General features: G+C 41.1%; 1 protein-coding gene across 3 annotated transcripts in view; it reads right to left on the bottom strand.

Moving 5' to 3' along the window:
* The window catches only part of LOC143885379 (U-box domain-containing protein 44-like), a 28,626-nt gene that overhangs the window by 2,351 nt on the left and 3,899 nt on the right, over nucleotides 1–22,376 (bottom strand). For 2 of the 3 annotated variants that reach the window (XM_077389525.1, XM_077389526.1), the window contains exon 4: nucleotides 13,415–13,905. In XM_077389525.1, coding sequence (XP_077245640.1) covers nucleotides 13,415–13,905 — 491 coding nt within the window. The remainder of the gene's footprint in view (nucleotides 1–13,414; nucleotides 13,906–22,376) is intronic. The other variant, XM_077389527.1, reaches the window with a different exon arrangement.

Here is a 22,376-nt window from a genome sequence, read left to right as displayed (position 1 = left end):
TGATTGATGTATTTTGCATCCAAAACTCAAATCCAAATCCAAATACAAAAACATGAGGTATCCAAACGTGACCTTACTGTATTCTAAAAATCTGGTGCGCTTTGATTCTAATGGTCCCCAGATCGTGGAAAGGAAAAACAACTTGAGATTGAGGGAGTTCAGCACATATGAATGAGGTGCAAAGGAAGTTCTAACAATCAAAGAACAGTGGAAGTGACTGCCAGCTTTTTATTTCCCTGCATGGCAGGCCATTCTGGTCAGCGAGTGGAAGGCTAAGCCCTTACCCTCTTGGGGTGAAAGTTAGCCGTAAGATTGGGATAAGCAATGTTTTATATGAAGCTTCTGCAATATGCAGAGGGTGAAGTGTATTTCCAGCCATTTGTCAAAAAATAGAAAATAAACATGATGCAAAGAAATATAAACAAAAAGAAAAGAAATAATAGAGAACACAAGAGAAAAAGGTTCTGAGCTTGAAATCTCTACTTTAAAAGGCAGTGCCTACAACTATGTTGTGAAAACTTTGATCTAGGCTTTGATGGAAATACAAATAAATGGAGAAAAAAAGAAAAAGAAATACACAAATCTGGAACACGAGACTTCCTTGGTTCGTCAGGTTTTGTGATTATGACCACAGGCGAAAGCTATCCAACAGCTTCCCCTATATATTCAGATTATAAGTACAATATACGGTCTATAATCAAGACCTTGTATAAAATCCAAACCCCAATCATAACACAACAGTGTCACCCAAACACAGAAACTGTGTGATTTGCACATGCAAAAATATCCCTATTTTGTGCTTCAGGGCCTCTATCTGAAGACTCCAACCAATGGCATACAAGCCCTTTTGGGCACATATAGTAGTCATAGATAGACATAGGAATATACATGGGGTATAATTCGAGACATAAATATAACAAATTTCAACCTTGGCTTGAATTCTATTAACCTACGAAAAGATGCTACGTGTATGCCTTCTCCAGTACAGGCATAGAGTGTCCAGATCAACTACGCCGCACGTTGATCGAGTCCAAGCAAAGCTTGAACTTCTCCACTAGAACAGGCTTTGTCATCTTGTTCACTAGATTTTCTGTAGTGTTTATCCTTTCTAAAGCAATGATGCCCTCACATGATTTTGCAGATGAAATCATCTCTGCTAGCGATATGATTGGTCTCCGCATGATACACTTTGGTTTTTCACCAAGTACATTGCACTTTGGCTATCACAATGCCTTAGGATCATATCTTGTTTCATGCCCAAGCCACCAACTAGCTATGTCAACCATATGACTTCTTTCACTCAATCAATGCCATTTACTCGGGAACAGATGTGTTGGTTCAATTGAGAAATGGCAGATCATGCTTTTTTGGGTAGAATGCTTAGGGCTTCAGATTTAAGCAGCTCATTGCTACATGATCTGTCAAGCTATGGTGTGTGTGTGTGTGTGTGTGTGTGTGTGTGTGTGTGTGTGTGAGAGAGAGAGAGAGAGAGAGGTGGGAGTCCTTCCAATCGAGCAAGCAATCAACCACTTCCGGATAGAGATGATGCAAATGTCGACTGCAAATTCGACCTCCAATGCACAGCACCATCTATAAGAATGAAGGCATAGTCTGAAGTAGATCTCCCCGTATCCAAATCCCCAGTATAATCAGGGTTCACAAATCCGAACATAGACTGTATATTCATAATCCCTACACACACACACACACACACACACACCTGCTAAACATGCCATCTCTCTCTTGTCCTTCCAATACAGAACATTAGACATGCCATCTCTCTTGCTATATATACCTGCTAAACATGCCCTCTCTCTCTCTCTCTCTTGTCCTTCCAATACAGAACATGAGACATGCCATCTCTCTCGCTATATATACCTGCTAAACATGCCCTCTCTCTCTCTCTTGTCCTTCCAATACAGAACATGAGACATGCCATCTCTCTCGCTATTTGCCCTCAATAGAGTAGCTAAAATCAGAAGTGGGCTGTGAGTGGAGTCCTCACTGGCTTAGAATCTTGCAGTCTAAGGGTGAGTTCTTTAACCATTCTTGTGATTCTCATTCTTGAAATCAGAATCATTTCTTATTTTTTGGAGTGTTTCCAATATTAAATCACGTTCTTTAACTCATTTGTAAGAACCATTTTTCTATTTTTTGGAATTGATTTATGTTTTCTTTTCATAAAAAATTGATGTGCATTGAAGGGGAGGTGTCGTTCTGAAAGTACCTAAACCCAATCTTCTTCTCTTATCTGTGACAGTCAAGCTTTCCATCTATCTTAGATGAAATGCATGCGGGTTTCTCTTCATCAAGGGATTCGATTTCAAGTTCAGATTACCCACTAGGATGGACCTTTAAGATTAATGGTCAAGCTCGAGAACTGGATTTCTTCCACCTTCCCAAGCTTCTAAGACAAGACACAAAACCCTAATTTCTACAATTTGGTAGGGTATAGAAAGGAGTGCTACGCATCTCTAAGATTGAAATTGCTGTGAAGAGAGTATCTCATGACTCGAGACAAGGAACCCTGATCTCTTCAGGTCTCAAGGCTGAAACCCTAATTTCAACCCTAATAAGGCTTGAAAGAGAAGATGAGATGGAAAGGGATGAGATGAGAAATCTTAGGAACCCTAATAAGGATTGAAAGAGAAGATGAGATGGAAAGGGATGAGATGGGAAATCTTAGGAATCAATTAATCTTAGGAATCAATGAAAAGAGAAGATGAGATGGGAAGCGATGAGAGGGAGAGGAAAATAGAAAATTTTATGGAGGGTTGAGAGTCGAGAGGAGACCCACGCACGCGCGATGAATTATTTCTTTTTCTTTGGAGCGACAAAAAGTCTCTCCAAAAAAATAGCCTAAAAAAACTGAATGAGTCTATCGGATAGGATAGAATAGCGGTTGAAGAACGGTATTCTCTCAAAAAGTGATTTCCGGGTGGAGAAAAATACGAAAACCGCTTCCCAAAAATAGTTAAACAACGCACCCTAAACTACACAAGAATTTGATATGAAAGATCTGGGACAAGTACACTCTGCACAACTTCCTATTTCTTTTTATTTTCATACCCAAGATCTTGTGTGCAAAACCAAAATCATTCATATCAAATTCCCTGCTTGGATGATCTTTCAACTTGTTCATTTCACATATGTTTTTCGCAACAATAAACATATCATCAATGTACAAAGGCAAATAGACAAAAGTACATTAAACGTTTTCTCAAATAAACACAATTATCATATTCACTTCTAGTGTAGGTTTATCGGATCATGAATACATAAACTGCTTGTATCATTGCCAAGGAGACTGTTTTAGGGCGTAAAGCGATTTCCTTAGCTTGCCAACATGATCCCCTTTGTGTTGAACCTTAGAACCTTTGTTGATACAAGTAAATCTTCTCCTCTAAGTTACAATATAAGAATGGTGTCTTAACATCAAGCTGCTTAAGTTAAGGACAACAAATGCAAGCATGGCTAGTAGTACCACATGGATGGTGTTGAATAACATGTATTAGGGGTAGTTTAGTCATTACTTGTTAGATAGAGGGTATTGTAGTCATTGTACATAGTTGCCCAATTTGGGCCTATATATATGCATCGCATGCATGAGGAGCTCCCTTAGTGGAGACTCTCCATCTCTCCATTCCTCTTCTTCTTCCTCTCTTCTAACCCTAACTTCATTTCTAACTTTGTATCAGAGCAAAGATCCTAGGGAAGGTGGAAAGAAGAAGAAAAGTTCCTCTATCATTCACGTACTCTCATTCTCACGCGTCTATTTCTCTCCCTCCTTTTAGTTTGGCTTTCTCGGCAAACCCTTCTCTTCTTTTGTCAAAACCCTAAAATCTCTCTAGCTCTCCCTCAAATATCTCCTTCAATCTCTCTCTCAAATTTCTTTTTGAGAAAATCTCTCCAACCTCCCTAAAATCTCTCCTCTCTCGATGATATCCCTCTCTCCCCGCTATTTTTTTTTTAAAAGATGACATTTTCCATAAATATTGAAAAAGCATTCAGGACCAGCAGTCCCAGCCTGCTTTTACAAAATATTAGTTGGATACCGGGCATTCCCGGGCTAGTACAAGAAGAAAAGAGTAAAATGTGTCCTTCCAAGGATCATACCTACACCACCCTTCCCTAATGAACAAGACTAATTACATATATGATACTACTTCGAAATCCTCCCTATTAGCTCCCACCTTAGCAATGCTGTTAGCCACCTCATTCATCGATCGTCTGCGGTGTTCAATTCTCGGCTTGACTACCCGCATCAGATCCAATATTTCTGCAACAACGTCCTGCATTTTCCAAGGACCCTTTGATGTTTCAGAAGCCCAAGCTACCGCATTTGAGGAGTCACCTTCCACTATCAGGGGACGTTGGTCGTGTTCGAAGGCCCACCGCAGGCCAAAAAGTAAAGCTCTAACTTCCGCCTCATTAGCATCACATATACCACACGGTCCCGAATACGTCATAATCATCGTCCCATAAGAGTTTCTAATGACCCCTCCAATCACGGCCTTTCCAGGATTACTCAAAGAACATCCGTCAAAGTTGAGTTTCAGCCACCCCGTTAGTGGACTCATCCATTTTGGTTTGGGCTTGGATCTGATGGTTCTGTCCCATATCACCGACCACCAGTTTCTTATCAGGTCTCCCGTCCCGTAAGGGGTTTGTTTCTTTGACTTTATCCAGGAGACCAGTTCCACTTTGATATCAGAGGTGACACGGGCAGCAGTTCTACTTTTTTCCTAAAAGATCCGTCTATTGCGCTCCTTCTAGACATTCCATACTATGGCATAGGGGATTGTTGCCCAGAGATTTCGACCCATGTCACCGAAAGGCCCTGAGCACCATCCGAGGAGAAGAGAGCTAATAGATTCGGGGCAAACCCAAGAAATCCCAAAAGCTCCAAATGCTCTTATCCATAAATAGTATGCGAATGGGCAATGCAGCATGAGATGATCCAAAGTCTCCTCATCTCGGTGGCAGAGAACGCACATACTCGTTAGACTGAAATGTCTTTTCTTTAAACGATCACAAGTGTTGATTTTCCAGTGTATCAGAGTCCACCAAAAGCCACCACGCTCGCGCGCGCGCGGGGGGGGGCTAGAAATTTCCAAATATGCCTCACCGGAGATTGTTGTCCCGCGTTTAAAAGCATAAAGAAAGATTTGGTGGTGAAATCCCCATTAGACGCCAGGATCCAGATTCGTTCATCTTCCTTGAATTGCAAACAATATGTCGATTCTATGACCGATAGGAGTCTCTGCAAATCATGGATCTCCTCATCCTTGAGATTCCGACGCAAACGGATATCCCAAAACCCTTTGCCTCCCTGACCTTCTCTTATTAGATAGTCTGCAACTGTAGCTTCAGGGGGAAGAGCAGTTCTGAATAACCTTGGGAATTCCAAGCATAGTAGTGATTGACCACACCATTGGTCCAGTCAAAATCTTACATTAGTTCCTTTTCCCACTTTGAAACGAATTGCTTGTTCGAAGTCTTCTTTAACGGAGCAGGATGGATTTCCAAGCTCCTAATCCCTTTCCTCCCGATGGCTTTTTGATGTTCCAATCCCCCCATTCGGATCCATATTTCAATCTTGTGACCCGATGCCATATAGCCGATTTCTCGATACCGTACCTCCAAAGCTGTTTTCCAAGTAACGATTTATTCCGCAATCTGATCTTGCCAATACCCAGGCCCCCATTCGGCTTAGACTACGTGACTTTCTCCCAGCTAATTAGATGCCTTACTTTCTTTGAATTACCATCTCCGTCCCATACAAAATTCCTCTACAATCTTTCGATTGCCAATGCTACATTGACCAGGATTTTGAACAAAGACATGAAGTATACCAGCATGTTCGATAGTGCCGCTTTTATTAATGTTATTCTCCCCCCAAGAGAGATGTATTTTTTCTTCCAAGTTGCTAGTTTCCTTTAAATTCTTTCTACTACCGGGTCCCATTGGGCAGCCGATGGAACACCGAAGCCTAAGGGAAGGCCCAGGTAGGAAACAGGAAACGTCCCAGCAAAACACCAAATCGACGTTGCCAATCTTTGCACCTCTGTCTTATCCAAATTAATTCCCAGAAGCATGCTTTTGTTGAAGTTGATTTTAAGGCCCGAAGTAGCCTCAAACCACTTGAATATATTCATAATATTAGGAATGGCCTGAGGGGTGTTTTGAAGGAAAACTAGTGTGTCATCCGCGAATTGAAGATGGGTTATTTCTTCACCTGAAGGTCCAGCTTGCAGTCCCCCAACCAGATCCATTCTGTTCGCTTTTGTCAACATCAGACTAAGGGCCTCAACCACCATTATGAATAGGTACGGGGCCAATGGGTCTCCCTGACAGATACCACTTGATGCTTTAAAGAAACCCTCCGTTGAGCCATTGATAATAATTGAGAAAGAGTTAGATGTTATAAGCGCTCTATCCCACTTCCTCCACTTTGGACCGAATCTCATCTTTTCTTGTATGAAGTCGAGAACATCCCAGTCTACATGATCATCAGCCTTTTCTATGTCAATTTTTAATACGAGACCCGAGCGCCCACTTCTTTTCACCGAGTCGATGAGTTCATTGGCAATTAGAACACCATCCAAGATTTGCCTTGATCCCACAAAGGTCCGCTGGAATTGTGATATAATATCCCCCATGAAAATTTTCACTCTTCTTGCAAGTAGCTTGGCCACGATTTTGGGGACACTATGCATAAGGCTGATTGGGCGGAAGTTCTTGATTCCAATGACCCCTTCCTTTTTTGGGATTAGAGCAATGAAAGTTGCCTTCGCAGCTTCGCTAATGATACCCCTCTGCTGGAACTCCTGGAAGAAAGCCATAATGTCCCCTTTAAGAGTGCTCCACAAACGCTGAAAAAAAGCCATGGGGAAGCCATCCGGGCCCGGAGCCTTATCCCCAGCCATTGAAAATATGGCTTGTTCAACTTTTTCCTCTGTGAAGTTTCGATCCAAATTGGCTCCCTGACTGAGTGAAATCCATTTGAATTGAACGCCCTCCACCTTCGGACGCCACTCCACAGATCTGGAATAGAGCTTCAAATAAAATTCCACAATTTTGGTTTCAATAAGATTTGGGTCTTTGATTATTAAATCCCCATACTTTCAGCAGTTAATCAAATTGATTCTCCTTCGAGAGTTGGCTATACGGCTTAGTTATTAATTCTGTTTCGTTCCGGCAGGAATTCCGGTTCCGGACCGAATTCCTGAACGGAATGGGTATATTTTCTGTTCAGGTCCGGATTCCGGTCGGTTCCGGCGGAAACCGGAATTCCGAGCGGAATGCCCTGTTCCGGCCAGAACGGTTTGGAAAGGCGGAAAAAATTTACTAAAATGCCATTAAGGCCGTTGGGGAGTGTATTTTACAGATTTGCCCTCGTTTTATGACCGTTTTATAGTTGTTGGGAGGGCATTTTTCGTATTTCTCCAAAAAAATTCGAAAAAAAATTAAAAAATCCAAAAAATTACATACATTCATTTATGGTTGTTGGGGAGTGTATTTTACACATTTGCCCTCATTTTGTGACAGTTTTATAGTTGTTAGGAGGGCATTTTTCGTCTTTTGCAAAAAAAATTAAAAAAAATAAAAAAAAATTCCAAAAATTACATAAATGCCATTATAGCTGTTGGAGACTGTTTTTTACACTTTTACCCTCATTTTATGACCGTTTTATAGCTGTTGGGAGGGCATTTTGCGTCATTTTTCACCCCAAAAGCTATAAATAGCCCTCTAACCATTGTTTTTTCACAACTCATTTCCTCTTCAAATCTTCTCCTACAACTACAACTCTTTTATCTCCTACACTACATACAACTACATCTACTTCTCCTACAACTACAAAGATCATCTCAAAGGCTTATATTATTCCAATTCCAATACAAGCTCAAGAAGATCAAAAGCTTTTTTTATCTCCTACAACAACAAGCTCTACTATACTAAAGACAAGGGCTTCGCTTCTAGAACCTAAGGCTTCAACTTATTCTCTCATCCAAAAGGCGTAAGGAAAGTTAAAGCTTTATTTGATTTAATTTCCTTTCATTCTTTATTCTCTTTCTCTCCATTTCAACTTAAAATATGAGTTCTTCTGGAGGAGCCTCATCTATTTGTTCCGGACCCGCTAGATCGGATGACCCGGCATGGGCTTATGGTCTAGTGATTTCGGATCAAAAAAATTGTGTTAAATGCACCTTTTGTGAAAAACTCATAAAGGGTGGAGGTATAACCCGGCTTAAAGAACATCTAGCGGGTGTTCCTGGCGATGTAGCAGCATGTAAAAAAGTCAATGCCGATGTAAAATGGAGAATGGCACAAATGTTAGGCGAAATGAGAAAAGAAAGGGCTAGGAAAAGTGTATCAAGGGCAGAGGTGGGTAGTTTTTTTTGTCACACCAGAAGAAGAAGATGTGGAGGAGGGGAAGGGGGATGAGAACGACGAACCGATGGGACCACCTCAGCCTAGGAATAAGGGGAAAGAAGTTGTTGTAGAACCGAGTGGGACAAAGAGGAAAAAGAAGGGTCTTGTAGAGGAGTTAAGAGATTTCTTTGCACCATGAACAACCCCTGGATCCCAGCCAAGCATTAAGAGTGCTTTGGCAATAAAAGAAACACTTAATCGGGCAAATATGGCAGTTGGCATGCTTTGCTATGATGCCAACCTGCCTTTCAATGTTGCTAATTCACCATATTGGCAGCCAATGTTTGATGCCATAAATGCAGTAGGCTCAGGTTATAAGGCGCCTTCTTTTCACGATTTACGGGGGGATATTGAAGAAAACTGTAGAAGATGTAAACAACTACTTGGAGGAAGTTAAGAATTCATGGAAAACTAGTTGCTGTGGCATTTTGGCCGATGGATGGACAGACACCAAACAACGTGCCTTAATTAACTTTTTGGTGTACTGTCCTAAAGGAGTAGTTTTCCTTAAATCTGTTAATGCATCTGGCGTAGTGAAGAATGATGAGGCATTGTTTGCAATTTTTGATGAGATTGTTTTGGAGGTAGGTCCGGAAAATGTGGTGCAGTTTATAACTGATAGTGAGCCAAGTTATAAAGCTGCTGAGAAGAAGTTAGAAATCAAATATGCCACATTCTTCTGGACTCCGTGTGCAGCCTATTGTTTAGACCTGATTTTACAGCACTTGGGCAAACCAGATGTGTTTCCTCTCATAGGAAGCACAATTGACAGGGCTCGAAAGATTACGATGTTTATCTACAACCACGCAACTCTATTGAACTTGATGAGACATAAATTCACGGGTGGGAGGGACTTGTGTCGTCCTGCATGGACTAGATTTGCTACCAATTTCATTAGTATACAAAGTCCGGTGCTTCACAGGAAAGCCCTACAACAGATGTTCATCTCTGATGAGTATGCTGCTGGTAGGTATATTCGACATGGATTGAGTGAAGAGATCGTGAGTACATTGTTGGATAAACAATTTTGGGACAACTGCAAGCATATTCTAAACATCAGCGAGCCATTGGTGAGGGTGCTGCGTTTGGTAGACTGGCAAGACAAACCGGCAATGGACTACATATATGAGGCCATGGATAGGGCCAAAGAAAACATCAAGGCTAGGCTAAAGAACAAGAAGTCGGATTATGCTCCCATTTGGAGGATTATTGACCAAAGATGAGACAAACAGCTTCACAGTCCCCTCCATGCAGCGGGATACTTTCTTAACCCTACTCTCTTTTTCAGTCCTACTTTCTCCAAGCATCATGAAGTCACCCGAGGTTTGATTGAATGTATTAATCGACTAGTCTCTGATGAAGTTACGCAGGACACCATCACCAGTCAGATTGAGAACTACCGTGAGTCCACGGGCATGTTTGCAATGAAGATGGCAATCCACAACTGAGGCAGATTGGGACCAGGTATATTGGTTTGTTCATTTAATTAAGTATATTTTATTTAAAATTTCCAAAAGTAAATGCTTAACTATTATTGTTTACTTTACAGTTGCATGGTAGAACCAATTTGGAAATGACGTCCCGGACTTATAGAGTTTCGCCGTCAGAATTCTCAGCCAAACCTGTAGTGCTACTAGATGTGAAAGGAACTGGAGCACTTTCGAGCACATCCACTCGGCAAAAAGAAACAGGTTGGAGCACCAGAGGTTGAATGACTTGGTATTTGTCCATTACAACCTCAAGTTTCAAGAAAGGTATGCTACTTAATTGAATTGGAATTAATTTTCTCATATTTCACCACGTGCCTTTAAATTTTAAGTATTACTTACTAATTTATGTTGGACATTCTTTTCAGGGACTTAAACAGAAGATCTTCTACCACTAGCGACCCACTGAGTATAGATCACCTAGATGTTATGATGGATTGGGTTGCGGAAGATGAAGATGTCATTCTGAAACCAGACGACATTGGATGGGAAAATATTGAAGCGCCTTCTAGAGTTGATGCGGCAGACGACGAGGACGAGGACGCAAACCTTGAGGACACTCCTCCAAAAGGTGGTGGTGACGGCGATGATGAGGGCTACCAGTCGGTTGAGTATGATGATCCTCAACCAGATTCACCACCATTTTTATTTAGATTTAGAGATGATATGAGATGTAGCTAGAACTATGTATTTGGCTTTTGTTTTTCTATATTCTACTTTTTTATGTCTTAGTTGTATTAAACTTTGGTTTTTAAGTAATAAAGATGTCTTTTAGTTCATTTAAGTGTTTCTTATATTTTTCTAACAATTTCTATTTTTTTGAATTTTTTTCATATTTTTAACTATTTTTTTCGACCGGAACGCCGAACGAAACGGCCGAAACACCAGAACTTTCCATTCCGGTCGCCAAAACGGAACGGCGACCGGAACGGAATTTATAACTAAGCTATATGGTGAAAAAACTTTGAGTTCATGTCCCCTGCCTTAAGCCACAGAGCACGTGATTTTTGTCTCCATCGAATTTCTTCTCTTCGCAGGATCATCTCGTTTTCATCCAATGAAAATGAGACAGAACAGTTGAGATTTTTAGTAAGTTGACTAACTGAGAATAAATTAAAGGGTGACTTAGGTACACATAGAACAGAGGATAATGTAAGTCCAACACGAGGAGAAATATCACCAACACCAGAGATAGGAGTGGAGCTCCCATCAGCCAGTGTGATGGACTGGTTAGAAAGGGGACGAAATGAACGAAGTGTGGAAGACGTACCTATCATATGATTGGAGGCTCAAGAATCAATGATCCAGGAGCTGGAGCTAGTAAGAAGAGATGCAGGGGAGCTACCTGGCTGAGCAAAAGTCACAATCGAGGGATGGATGGTAGACCTGAGATGCTGTAACTCATCATAGTCAGCACGAGACATAAAAACACCATCAACCTGAGGCCCAGTGCTGGGCGGAAAGGAAGCAGAGGAGGGCTCAGAAGAATCTTGAGCAGTGATGTGTGCGGAGCGGTCAAAACGAGTCTCAGAGGAAGGACGAAGCTCAGGGTGCAAAACATAGAAAGTCTCCATATAGTGTCCCTCACGACGACAATGCAAGCAATATGGACGTGGGCGGCCACCACGCCCTGCAGGAAGATCACGTCCACCGCCACGACCACCACGGCCAAAGTCACGGCCACGACCAAAGGTGCCTCCACCCCGAGTAGCACAGTCACCTACGCCATAGGCAGCAGTGGCAGTAATATCAACCGAAGGAACCGACACAGAGTCACCAATAGTACACTGCTGGGCACGCAAGTAAACCTCCTGAAGAGAGGGCATCGTGCCAGATCTAAATATCTGCTGACGGAGATGCATGTACTCAGGACCCAAAGTCTCGAGAAACTGAACGACAAGTATCTGATCACGTTGCGGCGCGGCCGTAGTCAAATCAGTGGTAAGAGGCATAAGAACATCTGACTGCTGGCAATGGGAAACAAACCGACCGTAGTAGGCCGAGAGAGGAGTGTCTCCGCGGCGAAGGTTCATCCACTGAGAATATGTGGAACAGATTCGAAAGAGGTTGCCTTTCCCGTAGGAGGTAGTAGCTGTATGATCTCAAACCTGGCGATCAGTGGGAAGGTGTATCATGGTCCCAAAAATCTCAGGGGACATACTCTGCCAGAGGAGAGTATGGAGAAGGGCATCATCCTACTCCCACTTATCACAAGTGGGATCACTGGAAGAAGGGGGGTCACGACGAAGAATAGAAATCTTCCCCCTAGCAATGAGATAGGTCACCACAACCACTTTCCAATTCAAGTAATTGAACCCATCAAGCCTGACTGTTGTCATGGGAGGAAAAGATCCATCCATCGAAGAAGACGAGGGAATATATGAGGAAGATGATGGGCGAGTCGAAGGAGCAGTAGCCACAGAGGGCTGCACGCAAGTAGGATCCTCAATCATTGAGCTATCCATGAGGAAAAAATCGAAGAGAGAAAAACAACGAATGAAAAAGAAAGGATGCCTTGGCATAGATCAGAGAAATCAATAATGGAGATCGCGGCTCCGGACAGAGAGAAATGATAAATAGGGCATGAGAGAAACCCTTGATGACATGAAGAAGACAACGGAGATAAAGATATGAGATCGGAGCCGCAAAGAGAAAATAAAGACATCGCATATACATACACTAACAACATCCATTTCTGTTGGACAATACCCCCTCTTTTGATTAGAAATGTCTCCCCCTTCAATTGTTAAAACCCTCCTCTCCTTCAGTCGGTCAACCTTCATAATGTCCGAAGACACAATTTGATAAGTAATTCCACCCATGGCGGCTTATGTTCCATTGGAGACCCACCCCCCCCCCCCCCCCCCCCTCTCTCCTCCTCACATGTTAGAACCCTAACATGTTCCAACCACCAACTACAATTAAAATAAAAGGAAAGAGTAGACTCCCACAACACATTAGAAACCTAATGTGTTCCAAGTTCCAACTACCAACTACAACTAACACAAAAGGAAAGAGAAGACTTCTAATGGGTATTCAATTCTTAACACCATTTCCTGTTGAATGATGAGGAAATTTTATTAGATAAAGGGACATTCCAAACACTATTTTTTCGAATTCAATAGGTGGATTCAGTTAGAAATATAGAGACTTTATTACCTTCAAGCATGAACCTCTCAACTTTATAAATTATTTTGTTTGGAACTACAAACCTCATAAAGAGCGATCAACTCCCAGTTCTAAAATTCTGAGACGTTCAAAAAAGTTGAACAAGAGCAGAATGAACAAGTGACATTGAGTTGAAACTTTCAACTGTCCCAACACCAACGTTTGAGAGTCCAAACTTGAATTGGGGATCAAATTAGTGCCTGATCATCTCCATTTAGGTCCGGCATGGGGAAATCACACATTCTCAAAACCATATAAACATGAAAACACGTGCATATTGCATTGTTTAAGGAAAAAAGCAGAGTCCCCACAAAGATATCTACCTGTATTAGCTTCGCCCTCATGTCCGTTGCAGAAGGGATTTTGCACATGGCATGGAAGGTTTGAAGAATACTTTGTTGTACATTGGATCCTGTCAAGGTAATTAATGAGAAGAGTCTGAATATATCTTCATCAGATTGCAGCAACGGCACCGGTATCCCATCGGCTTCTGGTGATGATGCGGATACTGCTAGGTTCATAATTGTTAATGCCGCCTCCTGTCCCAAAACCGGATATGATGCATTGTGATGGTAAAGAAAGCTAAGCAGTGGAACTAGTGCTCCGTCTCTAATCATTTGCAAACCATTCCTGGGTAAGCTTGAGAGGTTATGAAGAACTTTAACAGCCGCTTGTTGCACCTCTACATTGCCATGTGAGATCATATGAAGAAGTGGATCCAGCACCCCATCATCAAACAGAGAAGATTTGTTGTGCTCGGTTAATTCCATTTCAGCCAAAGCTATCACCATACTCATCTTCGATCCATCTGATCCTGCACCAACAACAGTCTGAGTGCTTGCAAATTGTGAAACAACCAATTACTCCAAAAGCTCAAGCCATTGGAGGTGGCGTTATTTAATCTTCTATACTTTAACACTCCCCCTCACGTGTGGAGGGTTGGCCTACACATGGCACATGTGACTCCTCTTTTTTTTTGGGTTGGTCATTACATGTGGATTTTTAATATCAAGGAGGTTTGAACCCAGGCAATTGCTCTGATACCATGTGAAACTACCAATTACTCCAAAATCTTGAGCCTTTGGAGATGGCGTTATTTAATCTTTTATACTTTAACACAAATAATGAATGGTGATAGCAGTTCTCCACTTAACAGTTCAGCAATTCACACTCGGAGCCATTATCTGTGCATAGAGATATCTTGTAAACATAATAAATGAGTCATTAGGTTTGTTTATAGCTGAAATAATTGGATATCAAGTTCCCCGACACATAATTGTAGCCTACACACCAGAATACAAAATAACAGGAAAGAGAAAACAAAAACAAAAAGTTATCACGAAAAAACATGATCAGATTTATTTAATTTTTTTCAATTGCCTCCAACTTAACATAACTATTCATGGGTTTACTCATTTAATAATGAAAATTTGCTTAATTTTATTGGAAAAAAGCATACTAAATTCATTCCAGTTTTATAGAATTTGTGGTAGAGGACTACTTAACATGAGTAATTGGATCAGAAGAAAAAAAAAGACTTGATCAAGTGTAAAGGATGAAAGAATGAATGAATTAACACAATTAAGATCGAAAAAAAAAATTTAAGATCCATAAAAGGCAAAAGATAAGACAAGGATGACCCAGCTTGCCATCTTATTGGTCTCTGATATTTTGTGCTCAAGATTACTGAAAAGCACTCGTGTTTGTGGGAGAAGGACTTGGGAAAATCCAGTAGCATTTTAGAATTGATGCTACTTTGATAACGAGACGATCTATATCTAGAACCTTGAGATGTGAGGAATTGATAAAGGGATGAGTTGTCAAGGTTCAATTTGCAGAACTGCTGGCCCACATTTATATTCCAACTCTATAAGGAGGACATTTGTGTCTGGATCAATGGTGTTTCCAGTAAAGTGTTTTTATAAAGATATTCACAGGGAAAAAGATGAGGTTCTATCCTGGTTGATGTGGAGGGATTCTGTAGTATTAGCTCAAGAACAACTAGGATGTCAGGTCATGATTGTATCTAAACTGTGCACGGTTAGTCATGAAAAGGTGGCCTGATTTAGACAATCACCACATCTATGGGGAATGGGGTGATTAAGCCCCATCTCTGGAATTACTCTCCACTATTGCAACATGTATGCTATTTCTTATATGGTATGTTTCCAGAATTTAGGTCCTGAAGATCATGGTGCCTGATCTTTTCATAGGAGACCAGATATTAGACATTAAAAAGAGGCCCTGGATGGGATGAGATCTCACATTTTAGCACAAATATTAATATAAAAAGTGTGGTCATATGATACTTCTGTTAATAAACACACATAGAATACATCTTGATAGAGTTGTTGTGAAGAAAATAGACACACTTATCTGGTTTGGGACTGACATGGATTGCCACTAGCAAGAATGGTAATAGCATTTGAGATACAAAACTACAAGTCTCGAATGACAGTGATTTTGCACTGAGGGAGTATATGTGCATTGGCTAAGTGGTGTGGTCCTTGGACCACTATTTTTCCGAATTATATGACGAAGAACTTAATCATACCTGAGTGTAGGGGTGCAACTTGGGCGGGCTCAACCTGAACCTGTCAAGTTCAACCCGGGAAAAAGTCGGGTTGGGTTGAGTTCGGGTCGGGTTGGGTTCGGGTTGAGTTTTCTCAACCCGGGTTGAGTTCGGGTCGGGGTCGGGTTGAGGGCTTGGGCAACCCGACCCGAGTTCAACCCGACATTTTTAATAACTTTTATATTTTTTAAGCTTAAAATCTCGGGTTGGGTCGGGTTGGCAAAAAGGGTTCCTCGGGTCGGGTCGGGTCGGGTCGGCCTCAACCCGACCAAACCCAACCCGAGTTGCACCCCTATCTGATTGTCCTGGCAGTTGTCATTGTTGAAGTGTATTATGGGTATTTAGATCATTAGTGTGTGTGTTGAGGGTATTGTGGTCATTTTACTTGGTTGCCCTAGTTTGGGCTTATATATACATCATTTTACATGGGAGCTCCCCAGTAGAGACTCTCCATCATCTCTACTCCTCTTCTTCCTCTCATCTAACCCTAGCTCCATTTCTAACATGGTATCAGAGCCAATGGCCTGATCCTTCAAGAAGGAAAGAAGAAGAGTCTATCCCCCTCCACGCCATTATCTCTTTCTCCCATAGCTCTCTCGTATCCCGTTTTCCTCTCTTTATCTCCCTATAGTTTCTCCTCAAATCTTCCCTACGATCTCTCTCCCTTACTGGCTCTCTTGTATTTCTCTGTTTTTGTTTCAAACCCCAAATCTCATTTCTAACATGGTATCAGAGCAAGATCCATGGCAAAGAATAAAGAAGAAGAGTTCTCTCCTATCCACGCCATTCCCTCACGTATCCTCTCTCTCCCATCTATCTTCTCTCTTTTTTTGGTTTGTCGAAACCCCAAAACTAACTCTCTTGCTACCCTCCACGCCAAATCCCTAAAATCTCTCCCCCAAAATCTAGAAAATCTCTCCCAAATCTCTCTCGCTGCCCTCTCTGTCCCCTTTTTTGTATTTGACCATAAGCAAACACCCCCCCCCCTTTTTTTCTCCTCCATACGGCTTTGCCATAACCAACTCTCCTTATCTTCTCTCCCAGTATTCTGCACAAACCAGTTTCTGACTCTCTCTCTTGTCTTTTGGCTTAAATCCCACCACCATCCTCCCCTTGACGTAACCCCTAATATTTCTATATTTTTTCTTCATCAGCGCATTTGCGCAATCTTCTTTTTAGAGTTTGTCGTAAACCCCTTCTCCTCTCTCTGTTTACATCTCATCCTCCCTTCAAACCCTTTTTAGCCAATCACAAATCTCCATTACAACTCCCAATCTTTACTTTCTTTCTCTTTTGAGTTCCTTATAAACCTATTTTTCTCTTTTCTATATTTTTTTTGGCCTCTTTGGGCTCTCAACTCAAACATCCCAATCTCAACTTATAATCCCAAATCCTTTTTAGACCATACTTTCTCACCACTATCCCATTTGGGGAAGCCAAATGGCTCCCAATACACCCAAACTCACTCCAAATCTCTTTATTTTCTCATCCTTTGGGTTGTTATCCATGGTGCACACCAAGTGTTCGATGAAATGTCTGAGAGAGGTATGGTGCCTTGGAAGTCTTCTTTTGTAGTGGTTGGTTATCTTCCTCTTCTTATCTTCAGGCGACGATGTTCATGCCGTCAACCTTGTCATCAGGCGATGGTGTCCCCATCTCTAGTTGGTTATCCTCTTCTTATCTTCTTATCTTTTCAGACGACGATGCTCATGCCGTCGACCTAGTCTCCAGATGATGATTTCCCCATCGTTGGTTGGTTATCCTTTTTCTCTCTATCCCTTCTCTTCAGGCGACGGTTTCCCCGTCGACCTTGTCTCCGATGGTTTCCCCATCGGTTGTTATCCTCTTCACTTGGTGTTGTGCTGCTTGGCCAATGTTCGTTGTGCGCACCTTTGGTGTGCCCCTTTTGCTTGCTGGATCGTAGCTGTTCCTACCATGGCGCCTCCATTGCTCGCGATATGCGGATCTATTCGTCGTGCTCTCATTCAGGGAGAGGCCCTGTTTGATCGCTCTCGTTGTTGTGCTACTTCAGGGGAGCTGCTCTTTTTTATGGCCATCGATCTCGATGCTATTTATTGTGGCCTCTGCTGTCCTTTTTAGTATTATGCTTTCAGTATGTATTTACCACACCAGCTTGAGGAGTGTTATACTAAGCTGGATGTGTGTATGGGCTTATTGTACTTTTTTGCTGTAGTCTACCTTGTAGCAAGCTGGAGTTCCTTAGTGTATACACTCCAGCTTGAGGGGGAGTGTTGAAGTGTATTATGGGTATTTAGATCATTAGTGTGTGTGTTGAAGGTATTGTGGTCATTGTACTTGGTTGCCCTAGTTTGGGCTTATATCTACATCATTTTACATGGGAGCTCCCTAGTAGAGACCCTCCATCATCTCTACTCCTCTTCTTCTTCCTCTCATCTAACCCTAGCTCCATTTCTAACCGTCATAAAGAAAGAGAAGCACCCAAAATACACAAGCATCACACAAAGGATCTAGGTTAGAGGTGAATTAGCGTGAGAGAAAGAAAATGTTGTAAGGAGAAATACTAGAAGGTTCGCGCAAAAGGAATCAAAATGGAGAAGCAGGAAATACGCCACCAGAGTATTGCAAAAGTACCCTTGTACGATATTAGTGAAAGCACAGCATTAGTAGCAGAATTATAATTTTGAACGGAAAAAATAGAATAAGTTATCTTCCAAAGTACCCTTGTATGATATTAGTGAAAACACGGCATTAGTAGCAGTATTGTAATTCTGTAAGGAAAAATGAGCATAAGTTGTTATCTCCCACAGTTTGCTGGTGTAGTTCCAAGTTCTTGAAATTATTAAAAAGGAGAAAACATTATGAAAAAAGATATTTAATTTAGGAAAAAGTAAACGCTCTACTTCTCCCTATTGGAAAGAAAGCAAATTAGAAAATTCGAGTGGAACTGAGAAAATGAGGGTGAATATACACAAAATGTAAGTGGGGGACCCATCCTTTGTTCAAACCTATCTCTTTCACCAATCCCATAGTTTGAGGGGGAGTATAAAAGAATTGTATTTCTAAATAGATTATTTTTTGTGTTTTTGTTGTAACTTGTAACCAAGAATTTAAATGTCAGTTTCGGTGTCGGTTTCGGCAGCAAACGAAACCGAATTTTTTCGGTTTCGGCTGAAATCATGTAAAATTCGGAAATTCAATTTCAGTATTTTATAAGATTTCGGAAATTTCGGTGGAAATCTGGAATTTCGAAATTTCAGATTTCGGTGAAATTTCACCAAAATTTCGGGTTTATGTACTTTTGGTGTCAGTCCCGGCCAAAATTTCAGTATTTTGGCCGAAATTTATAACCATGGTAGTAATAGTAGTAGTACTAGTACTAATAATAATAATAATAATAAATAATAATAATAATAATAATAAATTATTATTATTATTATTATTATTATTAGAGGAAATGGTTTGTGAGCAGTTGCTCAGATAAGCTTATCTGAGCAGAGCTCACAAACCATAGGGAGGCCCACATCTTGGGGGTGATCCTAAGCATTCATTTGGAAGACCCCATCATGGATGGGGTATGTACCAAAAATCAGCTCCATTGGATCATCTTTGGGTGTCCATTTGTGGAGGAAAAATGGACAGATACTGTTTGTCAACAAATCTGCCCATTTTTTCCCTCCACAAATGAAAGGGTTAGGATGATCCAATGGAGGTGATTTTTGGTACACACCCCATCCATGATGGGGTCTTCCAAATGAATGCTTAGGATCACCCCCAAAATGTGTGCCCCCCTATGGTTTGTGAGCTCTGCTCAGCTGCTCATAAACCATTTCCTCTTATGATTACTATTATTATTATTATTATTATTATATGTATAGTTATATATATAAGTAAAATATGAAAAATCTGAAATTAGGTAAGGCTGGGGGGCTGACGATATTCCTACTGAGACTTGGAGATGCTTGGGCGATGTGGGTTTGGTTTGGTTAACTAGATTATTTAACAATATTTTGAAGATCAAGAAGATGCCTGATGAGTGGAGGAAGAGTACATTAGTAGCTATTATAAGAATAAATGGGGTATTCAGAGTTGCACCAATTACCGGAGAATTAAGATAATGAGTCACACCATGAAGCTTTGGGAGAGGGTAATTGAGCATAGACTAAGAAAAGAGACTATGGTGTCAGAGAATCAGTTTGGCTTCATGCCCGGACGATCGACTATGAAAGCTATCTTCTTGATTAGGCGGTTAATGGAGATTTAAAGAAAATAAAAATGACCTTCATATGGTTTTCATTGATTTGGAGAAAGCGTATGATAGGGTTCACAGGAGTGTTATGTGGTGGGTTTTTGAAAGGAAAAAAGTGCCTACTAAATATGTTGATGTGATTAAGGATATGTATGATGGAGCAGTAACTAGTGTCAGAACCATGGATGCCACGTCTCGTGAGTTTCCAATTACAATAGGACTGCACCAAGGATCGGCTCTGAGGCCTTATCTTTTTACACTAGTTATGGATGAGCTTACGGAGGGTATCCAGGATGAGGTGTTGTGGTGTATGTTATTTGCAGATGACATAGTATTAATCGACGAAACCAAAGCAGGAGTAAATGCTAAATTAGAATTATGGAGAACTACTTTGGAATCCAAAGGTTTTAGACTGAGTAGGACTAAGGAGTATATGGAGTGCAACTTTAGTAACGTAAGGAGGCGGGACTAGGATGTAGTAAATATGACCAGACAGGAGGTACCTAAGAGGGATATCTTTCGCTATCTTTGTTCAATTCTACATAAGGAAGGAGAGATTGAAGAGGATGTTAACCATAGAATAAGAGCAGGTTGGTTGAAGTGGAAGCTTGCCTCAGGAGTTCTGTGCGACCGTAAAATCCCTACCAAGTTGAAGGGAAAGTTTTATAACACAGCTATGAGGCCAGCCATGCTGTACGGCTCAGAATGTTGGGCCACCAAGAAGATGCATGTGCATAAGATGAGGGTAGCAAAGATGCGAATGCTTAGATGGATGTGCGGCCACAGAAGGTTAGATAGAATTAAAAATGAAGACATTCGTAAAAAGATGGGGGTGGCACCAATTGAGGAGAAGATGAGAGAGCACCACTTAAGATGGTTTGGACATATCCAACGTAGGCCTTTGGATGCTCCGGTGAGAAGAGGCGACTCGTGCCAAATTGATGGAGTAAAAAGAGGTAGGGGCAAACTGAAAACAACTTCGGTAGAAACAGTGAGGAAAGACTTGATAGCTAGGAACATAACAGAGAACATGACCTTGGATAGAATAGAATGGAAGAAAATGATCCACATAGAAGAACCCAACTAGAGCTGGGATTAGAGCCGGATAGATTCCTTTCACCTTCATGAAATTTTTCTAAAGGATTCATTTAGCCGATCCCGATTAGTTTGGGGCAAAGGCTTTGTTGAGTTGAGTTGAGTATATATATATATATATATAAGTGATTAGCCCTAATTGGGCTAACATACCATTCTGGTAAAAGTTAAAACAACTTGGCCGGGGGTGGGGGTAGCGGGTAAAAGAGAATTGTAATTGTAAATAGGGTATTTTGGTGTTTGTGTTGTAACTAAATTGCATTATTATTATTATTTTCATTATATATATATATATATATATATAGAGAGAGAGAGAGAAAAAAAACATTTCCTACACACTTGTGTAGGTAAGTTACCTACGCACTACCTTAAAATACAGTGGGGGCCCACATTGTTTGGGTGATCCAAACAATTCATTTGAATGGTCCTCACATAGATAGGGTGTCCACAAAAAATCAGATCCATAGGATCATCCCAACCCTATGATTTGTGGAGGTAAAATGGACGTGTATAAACCTTCACAAATTAGTCCATTTTTTGCCTCCATAGTTTGAATGGTTAGGATGATCCTATGGATCTGATTTTTTGTGGACACCCTATCTATGTGAGGACCATTCAAATGAATTGTTTGGATCACCCAAACAATGTGGGCCCCCACTGTATTTTAAGGTAGTGCGTAGGTAACTTACCTACACAAGTGTGTAGGAAATGTTCTCTCATATATATATATAGAGGAATAAGATTGTACGCTCGACCGTACCTAAAGTTAGGTACGGTAGAGTGCCAAATCACAGGGTCCCACATTTTTGGTGAACATCTAAACCATTCATTTGCAAGGCCCCATCATAGATAGGGTGCATACCAAAAATCAGCTCCATAGGATCATCCTAACCCATCCATTTGTGGAGGCGAAAATGGACAGACAGTGTTTGTCCACAAATCTGCCCATTTTGGCCTCCAATTTTGGAGGGGTTAGGATGATTCAATGGTGCTGATTTTTGGTATGCACCCTATCTACGATAGGGCCTTGCAAATGAATGGTTTAGATGCCCACCAAAAATGGGGGACCCATGTGATTTGGCACTCTACCGTACCTAACTTTAGGTACGGTCGAGCGTACAATCCTTTTCCTCATATATATATATTATAGACATGTAAGTAGCCGACCCCAACTAGTTTGGGACAAAGGCTTAGTTGAGTTGTATTATATACATGTAAGTGATTAGCCCTAATTGGGCAAACACACCATTCTGGCAAAAGTTAAAATAACAATAGCATAGACATCATCCGCATGCCTTACAAACCTTCCTTTTAATCTCCTTTTCTCCTAGATTTAGTCATGGATAGGTTCTAATTCTTAATGTGTGATCACAAAAATCTCGTAGCAGAG

This window comes from Tasmannia lanceolata, unplaced genomic scaffold (assembly GCF_043159265.1).
Source record: "Tasmannia lanceolata isolate RefF3 unplaced genomic scaffold, GAP_Taslan_0.1 ptg000008l, whole genome shotgun sequence".
Taxonomy (NCBI): domain Eukaryota; kingdom Viridiplantae; phylum Streptophyta; class Magnoliopsida; order Canellales; family Winteraceae; genus Tasmannia; species Tasmannia lanceolata.
The sequence above is the reverse complement of the archived record's forward strand: the minus strand, read 5'-3'. Positions and strand labels throughout refer to the sequence as shown.